This window comes from Macrobrachium nipponense, chromosome 6 (genome assembly GCF_015104395.2).
Source record: "Macrobrachium nipponense isolate FS-2020 chromosome 6, ASM1510439v2, whole genome shotgun sequence".
Lineage (NCBI taxonomy): Eukaryota > Metazoa > Arthropoda > Malacostraca > Decapoda > Palaemonidae > Macrobrachium > Macrobrachium nipponense.
The window spans coordinates 15,735,460-15,753,004 of NC_061108.1; the positions used below are offsets into that span (position 1 = coordinate 15,735,460).

General features: G+C 42.9%; 1 protein-coding gene across 1 annotated transcript in view; it reads left to right on the forward strand.

The window, feature by feature from the left end:
* The window catches only part of LOC135216215 (uncharacterized), a 128,969-nt gene that overhangs the window by 92,718 nt on the left and 18,706 nt on the right, over positions 1-17,545 (forward strand). The window contains 2 exon segments of the mRNA XM_064251350.1: positions 2,144-2,373; positions 2,528-2,628. Coding sequence (XP_064107420.1) covers positions 2,144-2,373; positions 2,528-2,628 — 331 coding nt within the window.

Consider the following 17,545-nt stretch of genomic DNA (forward strand, 5'->3'; position numbering starts at 1 on the left):
CGCAAATATGTTTGTTGACGGGCCTTTGGGGCTCAGAGATTTGCTTCTGTCAAACAACAAAGCCCTTAACGATCTTTGAGTTCTGTGAAATCTCGAAACTCGCTCACCATCTACTTTTTGTCTCACCTGTTTTCTCGGGGTTCAGACACTCGTGCGAGATCAGGAGAACATATAGTAGCCCTGAGTTTCTTGTTGACGAAGTCGGTTGCGTTTATACACCTCCGATGATCGTTTTAACATGAGACCAGGTTTGGACTGGTCAGGCATTCGTCCTTCGGGACTGAATCGCCTTTTTGCTGCTCCTCGCTCCTTTCTCCTGGCACCAGAAAGCTCGAGTCAGGAGTGGCTCAGGAGTTGATTCGCTAACGACGTTGGGTTGCGTTGATACACCCCCCAAGGTTTGGTTTTGCTTAGCTTGAATCGCCCAGGCAGTCAAACACTCATCCTTCAGCGAAGAATAGTGCCTTATGGTCTTCAGGGTACAAGCCTTGCTGTCCTTGATTCGTCTGACCCTGGTCAACTGTCGGTCACCCTGACGTTAGTACAGACGGACTGACTGTGCATGTCCAGATCGAAGCTTTCAATATGGAACTTAGACATAGTCTGAAGTTTCTTGATGTCAAGCATTCGAACATCTCCTACCTGTTAACTTTCTTGCCATGTGATCAGGAAGGCATTTTTCTAACACCCTAGATACGACAAAAGAGGGTTAGTGAGATTTTTTAAGCCATCGTCACAAGTTTTTTGACTTTAGAGAACACAAGCGGTGTGCTCTCTAAGCTTTTCGTTATGGCCTAAGAATGGAAACCCGTTTTGTCCTTGGGCCAGGAGCTTGGAAGCAAGGATGGCACAAGTTAGTGGGCAGGAGCCAGAGAGAGTCCTGTGCCCTGTCAGGTCTCTCAAGTTTTATCTACATAAAACTCAAGAAAGTCGAAGTCGTACGGACAATCTGCAGTGTTCCGAAAAGACCAGACTTGCCCATATCGAAGAACACCCTGGCTTTATTGTTAAGGAGGTCTTTCAAAAAGCTCCTTCTTTGTGTTTTGCACAAAGATTTGAAATCTTTTGATTTGAATGCTACGAGGTGAGGGCGCGGCCTCGGAAGCATTTCAACAGAGCATGGCACTCAGCAAACATCCTGAGTACCATGTTTTAGCGAAGCAACTCTGTGTTCAATTCACACTCCCTGCGAGATGTGAAGATGGCATATGAGATCTGCTGCTCGCTAGGGCCATACGTGTCTGCAGACACAATCTGGGGGCAAGAAGTACCACTCATCCTATCCTGTAGAAAATGGTTAGGAAGAGCTCTTAATTTAGTAGTTGAGTCGCCGACAACGGTGACTTCTTAACTCTTAAGCCTTAGTTAACACTTCCAACTTTGGCTAGGTGGTCAGGTGGTGATATATATTTTTATATATATATTTATTTACTTCTTAGCCCTCATGGTATGGTCAATATGGTCTAGTCACGTCGTGGTCTCGCCCCTGTTGACAGATCATCTGGAGTGCACCAGCTATATAGGTCTCTACCTCGCTGGCAACTCTAGTAGCACAAGCAGACTTACGCGGCAGTAAAACCACGAAGTCAGCTATGCTAACAGGTAAGGAATCAAGATATCAAATTATCTGCATATATATGTTTCCTAAAATCTTCTATTCTGTCTACTCCCACCACCAAAGGTGGGATTCAGCTATATATATATCTGACAGGTAAGTTTCATGAACAAAATGATATTGTAATGATACAATTAAGTTTGTTCATACTTACCTGGCAGATATATAATAATTTCAAGTTACCACCCACTCCCATCAGGAGACAGTGGAAATAAAAATTATGAATAGAAAATGGGAATGATTCCTGATACCCGCCTCCCAGCGGCGGGAATGGGTACTAACCACCTGACTCCCACTGCGTGTGTCGTAAGTGTTTAAATTTCTGTCGGATTCGGAAAAATACAGCTATATATATATCTGCCAGGTAAGTATGAACAAACTTAATTGTATCATTACAATATCATTTTTTAAAAATTACAGCATGGACTGTCATTAACATAATTCATTAGTTTCATAGTGCCATCTTTACAGTTCGAGTACTATTGTAAATTATTACTGTAATGTATATAATATATGTATATTTTACAGAGGCAACACCAACAAAATGCAAAAGAGGTATTCAGTTTGAGGGAGTGACAGTATTTTACTTCCCTCGGTCTCAAGGCTTCACATGTGTCCCATCACAAGGAGGCTCAACCTTAGGGATGTCCAGGCGTCATGCTTATATCCGTCAATTTTCTCTTGCTGAACATGCTGTAGAACAAAGAAGAGCTCATCGTGAATATCTTTTAAGACTGAGACAGCAACGATCTGCAAGGGTAATAACTTGAGAAATTTTAGGAAGTGTTTGTTGTTTGATATATACATTTCTTGTTTTAAGTGATGAAACATATTGCCATACCAAGGAAGAGGAGTTGAATGACAAGGTATTGCCAGTCAGGGCTAATTTGATTGTGTACTTTTTTGCACCAGGAACGGGGAGATAGTAGCAGCAGAGGAAGTAGTTCAGAAGACAGCGAAGAAAACAGCGAAGAAGCTAGTGATCTTTCAGATTCAGAGTTAGATGCGAGCAGATTATCTACAGGTAAGATTTTTCTTTCAGGATAAAGTTGGAATTTTAATTTGGGTGCTGTCCTTTTTGATGAGACAACCGACAGTTAGAAATTTTGTAGTATTACCGAGAAAGTAGAAACAGGACAAATTTTTTTATCAATTTGTATTTTTCATAGCTAACAAACCTTCGTTCTTAACAATAGGATTACTTTCCAAGCACCAGCTGGTAACGGGTTAAAACAATCAAAGATTGTAAAGCAAGAAATCTGCGAGATCTGGCAACACCTCCACGTACAAGGTGATAGCTAGACAGGGACCGTGCATTGGACCTCATGACACTTCAGTCTTTCCCCAACCCAGGAGATAATAAGGTGCAAAGCAGTTAAGGAAAGACTGGAGCATCACAAGGTCCAATGTGTGGTCTTTGACCAGCTATCACCTCGTGCGCGCAGGTGTTGCCAGATCTCGCAGATTCCTTGCTTTACAATCTTTTAATTGTTTTAACCGGTTACCAGCTGGCACTTGGAAAGTAATCTTATTGTTAAGACTGAAGGTTTGTTCTGCTTATGAACAAATGTTATTACGTACTGTCTTCTTTATTTGAGAGAAACTTCATTTGCTTGCCCTATCATCAGATCTTATTTGGCCCATCAGGGGAACCCTGTGTATTTGTCTATTATAGTTTCTAGTTTTCTTAAGTTTGTTGTATGTATTAAATTTTATCTGGAATTGCTCCCAATTTTTCACATCTTCAGTTCTTAAGGCATATTATTGCATATACGTAGTTTGTATGCTAAGTATGCTCAAAAGTTTTATACATTCAACTTACCCGTCAGATATATACATAGCTATTACTCCGTCGTCCCCGACAGAAATTCGAATTTCGCGGCACACGCAGCAGGTAGGTCAGGTGATCTACCCCCCCGCCGCTGGGTGGCGGGAATAGGAACCATACCCGTTTTCTAATTCATATTTTTTCTGTCGCTTCGAATGTAAACAACGTTTGCAGTTCCTCCTGATGGATTTTCGTGTTTCATCGCCATTGATCGTCTGGGCTAACTTTTACAGGGAAGTAATGGATCTTTGGTTCGGCATACGCTTTTGTTAACTTTTTTATAATATTAACTTCGAAAATTTCGAAGATTAGTGACGTGTAACTACCGAAGTTTTCGGTAGACACTCATGCACTTTCACGAAATATACTTTCATGAAAGGGAATTACTTATATTTATTCATTAATACAAATAAGTGTTAGATTTGATTGAGAAATGTATATCTTTCTTCCTAGTTTGGGAAGTCAGAAAAGTAACTATCCTTTAGAAGCTTATTAGCTCTTGTGTTAACGAGCAACTTATAGTAGTAACAGTACTAGTAGTTGTTGCATTCTCATCACCTTCTTACTCCGCAGAATCTACAATATCATATTTGCAAATTGTAGACTTTGGATATAGTTCAAATACGGACTCTTAGAACGTAAGAAGTGAATATAGTGTTCCCCCATTACAATGGAGGGTGCGTCTGATCGGCTCTGTCTCGCTCTCAGGTCTAGACCTCTTCCAAGCTCACAAGCCCAGAGGAGAAGGAATGTCGAAAACCGTAAGGAGTTTCAGAGAATCCCCACCGGTCAGGCGTCCCCTCGGCAGGTTCTGTAGAGCGTCCCAGACTGCCAGGGATAGCCATTGGAAAGGCATCCTAAAACAGTGTTTTCTCCTTTTTTTATGCCTACTGTTCCATGATGGATAGGAGAACTTCGAATGAACGAATTTGACGAAGATCCTCGTATAATGCCTTCTGGTAGAATTATTCAAAATAAGAATGACTTTAATCGATCCACCTTTCAAATCAGGCGACGATTTAGCGCCTTCTAATATTTGAGATCATTCGATAACATTTGTGATAGTCATTGTTCGAACATTTTTTTTCGCAACTAGACGAGAACGCTATCCCATGGGGGTATGAAATTGTTATTTCAACATAAGATTCCCCATTGGTACATTTTTAGATATAGATCTATTCTGATTAGAACGATTTAGATTATTTGTCAATCGAATGAATGATATGGATATCGTTGAGTGATAAAGCTATATATATGACTTATAAGCTTCTAGCTCCTACCATGCTTAGGACAAATCGCCTTAGGCTACGGTATGGCAAGGCATACTCACATACCGAAATTTATGCTATAATGGTCAAGTGAAATCCTTACAAAATTTCCTAATTTGATACGGTTTACCTTAATGTAACAGTATTATAGAGTATTCTATTACGCTAGAGGTATAAGTTATATGATGCTTTCGTGTCTTCGAGAAGTGATGCGGAGAAGCAAATCTTTATTGGTGAATTGAGAGTAGGATTGAAAACTTTTTTTATTCGTGTTAGAAGAGGTTTCCATTGAATTACCAAGTACCCTTCTAGGAAACTTTCCTAGGAACGAATTGTTTAAAAAGGAATTGTTTTTAGACGACACCTATTTAGTTTGCTAGACTTGTCGAAGTCTCGTTCGCTTAATTATGCTTATATAAAACTTCCTGAAGCTCGATAAAAATTTTATAGATTCCTTTATTAAATGGAGTAACTGGCAACAATCTGGAAAGGGAAGGCCAGTCGGCTTTCGAAGACTGCTTTCGCTTTGAATTGAGAGAGAGACCAGCGGCAGTACCATGTTGTTCTCAGTCGTGAGCGTCGGTTACAGCTCTCTCTCCTGCGGAATGGGTATAACTAACCGTATCTCTTCCCTACAATCGTGGTCTTAGCCTCGGATTGAGGGAATACTGAAGCTGTCATAAATAAATATTGTCTGCCTTTTGTTAGGAAGCTTTCAATAAGAAAGATATTACAACCTTTCAATGCTGTTTACCGTAGATAACATGATTAAAGGATTCTAATGCAGCAGAACATTATATTATTTAATGCACTCATACTTACGAAAGCATGTCTTATTAGAGTACATACTTAGTGAGAGAGATGTATTAGAGATTCACTTCAAGACTACGCTATGGTTAAGTCTTTCGAGAAACGACACAACCGTATTTAGAATCGGATATTGCGCAGAAGTAGAAGTTGTATGAGTCGAATGGGAAACATTCTTTTAGTGGGGAATGGTTTCCCTGAATGGATTATACTTACGTATATAATAGTTTTTCATAAGAAGAACGGAATTAACATATGAAAGGATGTCGGGTACCATAAAGACAGATGTTCTGGCACATAACATAAAGATAATTAGTAGGAGGCGCTAGCCAAAATATTTCTCGTTCAGGAAAAAAGGGGGGAAAAGGGGGGGGGGCGGGGGGGGTACGGAAGAATTAACCGAGGAAAGAATATTCCCCTTCCGATATACTCGAATTAGAGGAAAAATTGAGAAGAAAAATCCAACTATGGAAGTACTGTAAAATTATAGGATTCTTACAGCACCTCTTCTTATTTTGATATCGAGATTTCCTGACCACGGTTGCAGGTAATGGGCCAGAAGCGCTGACGCCTCCCAGGAGCGAGGCGCCAAGCAAGGCGCGGGAGGACCTGCGAGACGCGAGACGCCAGCCAAAACATGACGCCTCCCCCCAGGAGCTGAGGCGCCAGGCAAGCGCGAGGACGCTGCGAGGCGCGAGACGCCAGCCAGAAGCGTGACGCCTCCTCCCAGGAGCGAGGCACCAGGCAAGCTCGAGGACGCTGCGAGGCGCGAGATGCCAGCCAGAAGTGTGACGCCTCCCAGGAGCGAGGCGCCAACCAGGCGCAAGACATCAGGATCTCCAATTTCTCAGTATTTGGAGATAGACTTTCCAAGAGTTTCCTCTTTGAGAACTGACACAAGATCAGTTTTTTTTCCTGACAGGGACACAAGTTATCGCACAGGCGGCCGTGGCCCTTGTCAGGATTAACTGAAATTGCGGAAGTCTCTACAAGAACAGACTTCTCATGTCAGGTGATATAGTGGTCGCGTGAGCGACTTCTTTCCTGGCAAGAAAAGTTGTTGTTTGGGAGAAACTTGCTTTGCCAGATCAACCCTCTACTGACAATTATTCTAGATATCGCACAGGCAAAACGTAGTACGTGTCAGGATAAGTGGGTGGGTTCTGCTCTTATAGACCTTTACATGGTGAAGAGAAACCGACATCTTTTAGAAGTCTCTCGCTTTCCTCAACCTTATGAGACAAGTGATAGAAAATATATCGACTCATAAGTTAATCTGGGTGCAGGTTTTAGAAAGACCTTGGCAACCCCTTTTTTATTGCACGTTTCGGACTTAGTCCCTTGAACCATGTAGCTCCTCTTTCTCCTCTTTCATGTTATTAACAGGATGTTATATTACTACTCCCCTATGTAACAAACATATAACAAGGGAGACCTTGTAATGTTTTGGTACTGGAAAAGACTCGTAAGAGCTCTCAGTATTGGGTGAGAGGCTTTTTCAAGTATTTGAACTGTACATTACGGCCTGATGTCCTAGGATAGGAATCTTGAATGATTCTCCTCGATCCTGGATCATTTATTAGGAGAATAGGATAATAATAATTTGTTGTTTTGCTGAATAACGATGATAGAATTTTCCGTTCTCTCGTTGCCCAGGCACAAGGACGGGAAGAAAGAATTAAGAGAGAGGTAGCAATCTACGCCATCTTTATTTTATAGAAAGGGGAATAAAATTTAGTCTCTTTTCCCCTAAAATATAAACTCTTTACAGAATGTAAGACAAAGGGCGTCAAAGAAAGAGAGGATAATACGTTATGCCTCATTTTAGACTTAGAGAGGTTGGATTCACAGAGGTCACGTTCTTCTCACAGCAAGTTTTTGAAGTCTTTTCCAAGACAGTCTGGATATTCTTTCAGCATCTATTTTTAAATGGACCTTAACAACCTCTCCACTCTGAGTCTGTCTGCGTGCAGACTGACCAGAAGTGGACATGAATGAGAGGATGTTTCAAGGTAAATGACAGTAGTCATGAATAAGATATATGATTACTGCAGATCGTGCTAGAGGGAATGAGGAAACTGTCCTCTTCCGATACCTCTGTGAACCACATAGCGGTTTTTTTTTTCCCTTTTCAGAGGAAGAATCACCTTTGTATATTTTCTGCTATCAAAGAACGCAGTAAAAGGCTATATACTCTGTCTCTTTAAAGGGAATTGGAGATAGCAGAGCATTAAGATCTTCGGGATCTTATACAATACCTCTATACGACAAGACTAGGAGATCTTATAATTACAATGGGATCCTATTTGGGCCTCAGATTCCGTGTTCTGACAAGATGGAACTGCTCCTCATCAATGTTTCTCTTGGTACTAAAGGACCAAAATGACGAGTGGAAATTTTGGGCTTGGAATCTGGAATCAAATTCTAGAAAGACTAGGCAATGGGTTCCTGCCAGCATGGTATGTTTGGCAAAAGAACTAAAACCTTTTTATTCCTGGATCAACGCTTTCAGATAAAGGATTCGTTGTCCAGGCAATGTATTTACATTCTCATCTACAAAAGGAGATAAGGTTTAAACCGTTTGCTGACAGAGTCTTTGGAATACGATGAGGGCTTAAAAATTCAAAAAACCACTTCCAGAAGGTTCGAAGAGATATTTAAAGAGCTAGAAATCAGGAATCCTCCCAATTTCAGCTCAGAATCTCCTTAGACTTCCAGGCTCTTTCCCTGCCTTCGTGCAAGGATAGGGAAGATTTTGCAACAAGAGAACTCTTCAACATGTAGGAAGAGTGCTCGTTAGCAACGGAAGTATCAAGTATGATCCTCCTCGGAGGAAGACTGGTCTCTCGGACTATTAGATTTCCTATCGTCTACTGGATGTAGCTGACTAAAATTACCTCCCCTTGTTACGGAGGCCATAAGCTCAAAGTGAAAGAATTTCTTCCACCCTTTTCCATTCTTTCCCTGATAAACGATTGTGGATGTTCAGACTTTCGGACAATGTAGCGCCAATCAGGCGCCAAATGCCAAACAGGCGTAAAGACGCCAGAGCAAGACAGTCCAAATAAACACTGTCATTGTCTGATGAGGAGAAGGAGTAGGCCTCCAATCTGGCGCAGATGCGCTAGAGGCGAATAAATCAGCAAATAAAGTGTCCGAGGTGGACATTGCCAGTTTTTCATCGAGACTCTTAACAAGCTCGAATCTCCAGCAAGTGGGGAGAAGTCAGCCAGGCGCGAGGAGCCAGCCAGATGGCGGAGGCCCGCCAGGCAAGCAAGCGCCAGCCAAGGGCGCGAGGCGACAGCCAGGCGCGAGACGCCAGGCAGGCGTGTGAGGCGCCAGCCAAGCGAAGCGCCACCAGGCGCGAGGCGACACCAGGCGCGAAAACGCCAGGCAGGCGTGAGGCGCCGCCCAGGCGCAAGCCAGGCTCTGGGCTTCATCCAGAAGAGTTCTATTTCAAAGAAAGCCCTGGTCTTCTTTGGAACAGTGGAATCTCTAAAGCACTTCTTGAGTAACTCGATGATTCCTTCAAACAGCTAAGAATTAAAAGCGCTTGAAGTGCGGGCTTTTAACAATTCTTGTTCTTTCCATAACAATATGTCGTGAGAGACATATTAGCTGTAATAACGGGAGATGCAACTCTGTGTTGACTCCTCTTTGCACGAAGGAGATCAAGTGGGCCTATGAGAGATCCTTCTCTCTTTGTTATACGTGTCCACGGATGCGTTGCTGGATAGGGGAGACGCCACTGATCCTTAACTAGTGAATTATTTTTTTTAATTTTTTTTTTACATAAGTGTATTATTTTCTGGGTTTATTTGAAATGAGTTTGGGGATAGCTCTTTTCAAATTAAGCACAAACCCTCGTGTTAGGATCAGGTGATCGGGATCGGTGTTGTGCTCCTTAAATTATGCCAATAGGCATTGGTGTATTGTCATGTAAGTGGATAAGACCCCATTGACAAATGACCACTAGATTCTGTCAAGTAAGTGGATAAGACCCCATGACAGATCTACAAGAACTCTTAGCCATAGGTCACATCCTCGCTGAGGCTCTTGAGACGAAGCAGACTACTAGCAATAGCTAGGAAGTCGACCCTTCGTCTAAACACATAGGAACCAAGGTTTTATTATTTATTACCACAACGTATGTTGTTTACCTGTATATTCAGTAATAGCTGTCTTTTACCCTCCACCAATGGTGTGAATCAGCTATGTATATATCTGACGGGTAAGTTGAATGTATAAAAAAGGGATTTTGACGTAGGAAAAATCTATTTCTGGGCGAGGAAGCCGTGTCGCCCAGTGAAATATGTCTGCTTTAGCACTATTTCTAGTAAAATATTGCTATAATACCAGAGAAACTGCTAAATTGGACATGTCAGAAGCCTCTGACTCGCTCACCTATATAAAAGGTGTCGGTATAAAACTGGGGCGAGTGTTAAACACTACCACAGCAACCCCTCCAATTAGCCCCTTTTCTCATCAAAAGACCCTAAATACGGGGAGCCGACACATAGGTCACACCTAGCTACCCCGTTGAAGGCGGCTGTGACGTCATACTTTTCGATAGCCATTCCGTGTTCGCACGTTCGAATATTACTATTTGTTCTTTTATTTTATTCTGGTACGGATCGTCATCTACCTCTTCACCCAAGTAAGTACTGGTTCCGCCCTTTTTTTAATATTTAGGGAGTGAATTTGCCTATCGTTTTGCCTTTATTTAGGATTATTAGGCGTCACTTTAAATTTTTAGGGGGCTAAGGGCGGCAAGTCGCCTTTACAGCTTACCCTTGAATTGTACCGATTTACGATTGAATTGTACCGACTTCGAGTAGTCTTCCTCTCTGCTTGTAACATGTGATATTTCAGTACATGTATGTATGTATATATGTATATATATATGTATATATATATATTGTATGTATATATTTATTTATTTATTCTTGGGTGGCAGTTTTTAGTCGATCCGATTCCTTCCATTTATGTGTTATTTTCATTATTTTCACGTTTTTCAATTTTTCACGGGGGTCTTCTTTCGAGCACGTTTCTTTGTTTCGTGCTTCGCCGTTTATCCACCGTCCTATTTCGTTCAAGAATTTTCCCTTTTTTCTTTTCGTCAGCTTGCCGTTTCTTATCGTTTTGTCAGTAAGCAAGTAGTTTTTCCCCTTTTGCGCCCACTGTTATCGAGTGGCCTTCATTGCGGTTTTATATTTTACGACAGTTTATTTTCATTTCCCCCGTGTTAAAGCAATGATTTTCTTTTTAGCTTTAAGTAATTGATTTTATTTTGTCTATGTATATTTTGGATGTTAGGTCGGTTAGCCTACATAGGCTATGCCTGCGTTTTCCTCGTAATCTTTTATTTGCGAGGATACGCTGATCACGTGATCGTCACCCCATCAGCCCTCCTTCCCTCCCCCTCACGTGGGGCCCCCAGTAGTTGGGTGCTCCTCTCGCCTCGGTTGTCGCTGACAGCCGTTCCCATCAGCAGAGGGGGGGGTGTAGAGGGTCCTCCAGGACCTTAGGTTGGTGGGTGTCGCTTCTCAGCCGACCGCCTCCGGAGTTGTTGATTGCTTTGCGTATTCAGCCTCGGCTTCCGTGGAGTTGTTCGCTCTGCTTCTTTCAGCTTCCGGAGCTTACAAATCCATCCGCCTAAAACATTCCCTCTCCGCATAAGGCGGATTAGATTCAGGCCTCTCCGGTAGTCGTTGAGGGCTATGTTTACGGAAGTTTCTCTTCCGTAGGCGGAGATATTATATTTGTTATTTTATTTCTCCCTTTTATTTTTATTTTCTTTCTTTTTTGCCACAACGGACTGGGCGACGGGATCCTCGGACTGCGGAAGTTCATGTGGCCGTCCCGGGTTACTTCGTGTACCCCCCACTCCGGGTCATACAGCTCCGGGTGGTTTTAATTATTATAGTCCCCGGGACGTAAATATATGAATATATATATACATATATATATTTTTTATATATATTATTGCCTTTACTTTTGCTTTACGGAACTTGCGAGTTCATGTGGCCGTCCCGGGTTACTTCGTGTACCCCCCACTCCGGGTCATACAGCTCCGGGTGGTTTTATATTATAGTCCCCGGGACGTAAAGATATGAATATATATATACTATATATATACATATATATTTTTTATATATATATTATTTCAGTTCGGCATGCTCCGGCATATACATTATTATCATAATAATCCTATAAGTTTGTGCAATTGTTCTCATATATTATTGCACTTACAGGCCACTCAGTGTCTGGTTGCCGAACCTACAGGATCTGTGCAACCATGATGTTTGCCGGAACCATGCCCCCGTGTGCAGTATTGCTTTACCGGTTCCGTAGTCCTTGGCATCACGTAAACGGCTTTGCCTGCTACGACTTGTACAAACAGGTTACTGTTCGATAAGTTACCGCACTGCTTGTTCTATACATATTGTGATGGAATTATATTACACTACTTGGATTAGTGTTAAATAAAAAAAAAAATAAATAAAACAATAATAATAATAATAAATAAATAAATAGATAACTAAATAAACAATTAAAATAAAATAAATAACTAAATAATAATCAAATAAATTACTATATAAATAAATAAATAATTAAAATTTCTGTAAATTAAATTACATTAATTAATCAAACTATGTAAGCATAATGTTTCAAAGATTTTACTCGAAATTGACACATTCCTTGCATTACAGACAGAGCAGTCTGTTAAGCATGCTGCACTCTCCACCCTCAAGGTCTGGTTGGAGGGTTTTGGACAGAACGTAGGGGTAGCTAAGCCTTTTTATGCTACCTCAAGATATGGCAGCCTCCCCAGCCGGGAAAGCTGCCGGATACGTTGACCCAAAAGTCGCAGCACCAATTATCAAATAAATTCAAGATTCAGTTATGGAACAGCAAGAGGCAGAATTGCCAGACCTTGGTTGGAAGAAGTCTCACTTGAACTAGTGAGGATTTGCCCACTTACACTAGATATGGTTACAGGTAACAGTGTTAATGAGGCTAGCCTAGTTGGTCACCGGGGTCTTTCCTCGAGTGACTCTGATTCTTCCTCTCCCTTTACTTCAAATTCCTTCATGGGTTTCACAGGAGGTTTGCCCCCTCCCAGGTCGCATTCCTTCTCTGTGATTCCTAGATTAAAGAGAAAACCTTCGGGTAAAACCTTGCTTAAAAAGCCAATCAGACCACAAAGCCAAGGCCTGGGCAGGTTCCAGAGGTTCATACACATATTAAACCTAGGATGAGATCCAAGGCCTCAAGGAGAGAACTCTTCCCATTGCCCCTCAAGTCCCATCCCTGCAACGTCTAGAGGTCGGATACCTCATAAGGTACCGTAGGGAGCGCTGGAAGGTTCCCCTTTAGTCGGCTCGGCAAAGACCTGTTCAACACGAATATTTTAAATCAGGCCAGTAGTCTTGCTAGCTTAGTCAGTTCAGTCGCAGCAAGGTTTGAAAGGGTGTTTTTAAACGTTTACGTGCACAGGACTCCCGGATTGCAGGTCTCAGACAGGAGTCGGCAGTTCCGGCACCACCTAGTAATTTGGTGCAAGGTCAGAGCATGCCTGACGGGTCCACGTTCCCTCCGTTCCACCCTGGTGATTTTTGGAGGGTAGTGAACTTCGCTCCGTTTGTCAGCGGGATGTTGACTGTAGAAGGTTGTGGTACACATAGACTCGAGGATTTAGAGTTATTTCCCGAAAGGTTATGGCCACCATTTATAGCTTATGTTAGGCTTATGGAGGCAGCTTCGATTAGAAAGGACAAGGTCTCCAAGGGGACTGTTATCCTTTCTAGCAATCAGGCTCATCAAGTATAGATATGGAGCCTAGAAGTGGATCTGCTCAAATACTAAGGTAACAACATGACGGGAACTCCTTACCTTTTACATCAAAGGTAGCAGGATTTACCCTTCAGGCAGTGACTCGGGAAGAGCCCCAGCTTAGCGAGACAGATTCCACATCATTGCTACCCCAAGGTAGAGAGAGGTTTGTGGGAAGTTTGCTGGCTACATTCTCGGCAGGCAAGCTTAAGCCAAACTGTGCAATCAACTTGTTTAGTGAGCGCCTCTGTCAGACGCACTGATCCAAGCCGGATTTGATGCTAGGACACGTCTTTGCAAGGTCTCTTAACTCTCTAGTGATGACAGAGATGGCGGTTCTGGAGTATGCTCATGAACCGCTGTATAAGGTCATTGCGGAGTAGTTACTTTTTAAGCATGCAATGTGCCTCGTACGGCTTTGCGGTTACTAAGAGAAATGGCAAGAAGCATGTTCTATCCGAGGCTACGATCAGGCACGAACCCAACAGCTTCTGGCTTCCTCAATCTGGGGTGCAGATCTCTTCCAGCTTCGGCAGTAAACGAGGTTCAGAATGAGGCATCACATTTTAATCAAGCATCAGATTGCGTTGGGGCATCCCTTTCAAAAGGATATTAAGAGTCTTCTTCCTCCAGTTTTAGGACTAGGAAAAGTCAAAGAAGGTACCAACCTTTCCAAGTTCCGCAACAGCACCCTGTGCTATAAGCTGTACTAATTCAGCAAGTTCCCCAACCTTCATCTTCTAAAGATCTCAGCCTCGGCAACAGCCTCAATTTGTCTCCCTTTCGCCGTCGGCTAGCCAACAGGTTCCCCCTTTCGTCAGAGTGGAGGAACCGGAGCCCAAGGGCGAGCGAGAGGTGTATGGTCAGGAAAGGACCCAACCGACCCTCATCATATAAATAGGAGGCAGGCTGTATCTCTTTTAACATCGTTGGGAGTTCAGCAGCTGGGCGGAAAACATAGTATCTATCTATCAGCATCCAACCCAAGGGTTGATGGATTACCCCAGGGACCTTCTCCAGAAGGGAGCAGTCTCCAGGACAAAGAACTTCAAATGTCAAAGTCGTCTATTCAGTGTCCCAAGAAAGGGACCGACCAAAGGAGGGTGATCTTAGACTTGTCCCGTTTAAACTTGTACATTCCTTGCGACAAGTTCTAAAGGCTGACCATCTCTCAGGTAAGGGCCTTACTTCCCCGTGGGGGCGTCACCACCTCTATAGGTCTTACAGACGCCCTATTCTCATGTCCCGACGGCTCAGCACTCCCATCCATTCCTGGGCTTCAAACTTTTAGTTAAAAGAAGCTTATTCCTTCAAGGTGATGCCCTTCAAGATGCCCTTTGGGCTGAATATAGCCCCAAGGGTTTTCACGGAACTGGCGGAGGTAGTGGTGCAGGAGCTAAGGTCTCAGGTTTTATTGGTAGTGGCGTACCTAAACGACTGGCTAATCTGGGAGATGGTCAAAGACAAGTTTAGGAAAGCCATGGACGGGGTCATATCTTTCCTGGAATATATAGGGTTCAAGATCAACAGGACCAAGTCCCGATTGGCCCCAGAATCCAAGTTCCAGTGGCTAGGTTTCCATTGGGGCTTGGATTTCACACAACCTTTCCATTCCATCAGGGAAGGGGATGCCAAGGTAACAAGCCAATTCTTAAAAGGCAAAAAGGCTTCGAGAAGGAATCAGGAGACGATCCTAGGCTCGCTCCTTTAATTTGCGTCAGTCACAGACGTTCTGTTGAAAGCCAGCTCAAGGACATCAATCGAGTTTGACGTTCAAGGCCAATGCCAAGTGTCGTGACAAGTTCGGCCGGGTACCTCTGATTCCCAAGGAACGTCTACGTCCATGGGCAATAGCCAAAGAGTTACAGTTGCAGTTCCCTCCCCCGTCCCTACTGATGCATACAGTCGCATCACTATCAGTTTGGGGAGGTTATTCACAGCACTACAAGGTTCAGGGAACTTGGTCACCTCAGTTCCAAAAGCTTCACATCAACATCCTGGAAGCTATGGCAGTGTTTTCTGACCTTAAAGAAGCTCCGTCCTCCGGAGGAGACTCATATCAGATTGGCTCTCGACAGTGCAGTAGTGATACATGGTATAAACAGAGGTGGTCCAAGTCAAGTCATGTGAACCACAGGGTGATAGCAATTTTTTCTCTAACTGACAAGAACACCTGGCATCTATCGGCTACCCAATCTGGCAGGAGTCCACAATGTAGTAGCAGACGCATTGTCCTCCGGTCAGTCCCCTGGAGCCAGAATGGTCACTGGACCAGGAACCCTTCCGAGGGGGTTTGTAGGAGAGTCCCGGGTCTGAAAGTAGATATGTTCGCTACAGGGGCCAAACCACAAGCTGCCTTGTTACGTAGCCCAAAGTATGGACCCTCTAGCATACGCTACGGACGCCCTGAATATAGATTGGAACCAGTGGAGGAAGGTTTATTTATTCCCTCCAGTGAACCCTCTCCTGAAGGTGTTGCACAAGTGAAATCCTTCAAAGGTCAGGTGGCTCTCATAGCTCCTTACTGGCCCAAGAACAATTGGTTTCTCTTCTCCTAGAAACTAGGTCTTCATCCTCACCCTCTCCCGGGCTTGAGGCTGACGCAACAAGTTCAAACGGTGACTGTGTTCGATTCCTCAGGTCTTCACAAAACCCTATCTTTATGGATTTCATGAAGTTTGCAGGTAGGAGGGTAGGGGACATTGATCCACAGAACATTCTGTTGGAGTCAGAACAAAAGAGAATCTACACTTCGCCAGTATGATTCAGCAGTTAAACAATTGCCTACATTTCTCAGGAAATCAATGTCAAAGTAATGACAATGAACGTGACTATAACATTCTTCAGGCCTTTATTCGAAACAAGGCTTGGCAGTTGCCACAATAACAACCACTAAGTCAGCTCCGAAAAAGATTTTCTTCTCGGGTTTGGTATAAATCTAACTGAGTCTTATTTCACCTCAATCCCAAGGGCTTGTGCACGCCTGCGGCCCATTCAAAGGCCGTCGTCAGTGTCATGGTTTCTTAACGATGGTCTCAGGTTAGACTCTAAAACAGACAACTTCAAATGTGATTGCCAAACCCTTTTGCGTAAGGCACTGTTTTTATTAAGTCTGGCTTCAGGTGCCAGAACATCGGAGATGTCATCTTTATCTAGTGGCCAAGGGCATATAGAATTCCTTCCCTCGGGTTACGTGTTGCTTTCACCAAATAATTATTTTATGGCTAAGAATGAGAACCCTTTGGTAAGGCGATCCCCTTGGAAGGTTGTTCCGCTTCCGCAACATCCATCTTTATGTACTGTTAAAACCCCTAAGGACTATTTATCTAGCACATCTACCTTTCCGAAGCCCCCCCCCCCCTCCTTTTCATGTGGGGCGTGGTGGTACATATCCCTAAAGGGCATTACGCAGCAGTTTTTGTATTTTACCAAGGAAGTCAGCCCAGGGTCCTTTCCCAAAGCGCGTGCTATTCGGGCTATAACAACAATAAAGTTTTATACATACTTACCTGGCAGATATATACAATTAAATGGCCCACCCAGCCTCCCCTCAGGAGACAGCTGGAAGAAAAAATATGAATTAGAAAACGGGTATGGTTCCTATTCCCGCCACCCAGCGGCGGGGGGGTAGATCACCTGACCTACCTGCTGCGTGTGCCGCGAAATTCGAATTTCTGTCGGGGACGACGGAGTAATAGCTATGTATATATCTGCCAGGTAAGTATGTATAAAACTTTATTGTATCATAACAATATCATTTTTCCAGTGTCTTTGTAGTACAGTATCTTGGCTCCTTTAGTATGTGCTGTATTCATCAATATTTGTATACATTTGAAAAAAAAATTACATAGGTTATTTTTATAAACTTTTTCATTCAAAATGATTTTAGTTAGTCTTTAAGCTAATTAATTTTATATTACAATCTATTTTGTTAGATGGGTTTCTTTTACCTCTATAAGTGAAATACAATTGAAATAGTGATTGAACACAAAATACCAGATTATTATAATACAAAATTCATTTGAAAAAACTCATTACTTATTAATGCCGAAATTTCTGGTACTGTATTTGAATATCTGCACCCTACAGTCTTTTGTCCAATAGGTAGATCACTTATAGTGTGCTGCATTCAATAGTACCTGGACCCAAAGGTAGTCTTAAGCCACCTACTGCACTTTTCATGAGTCTGAG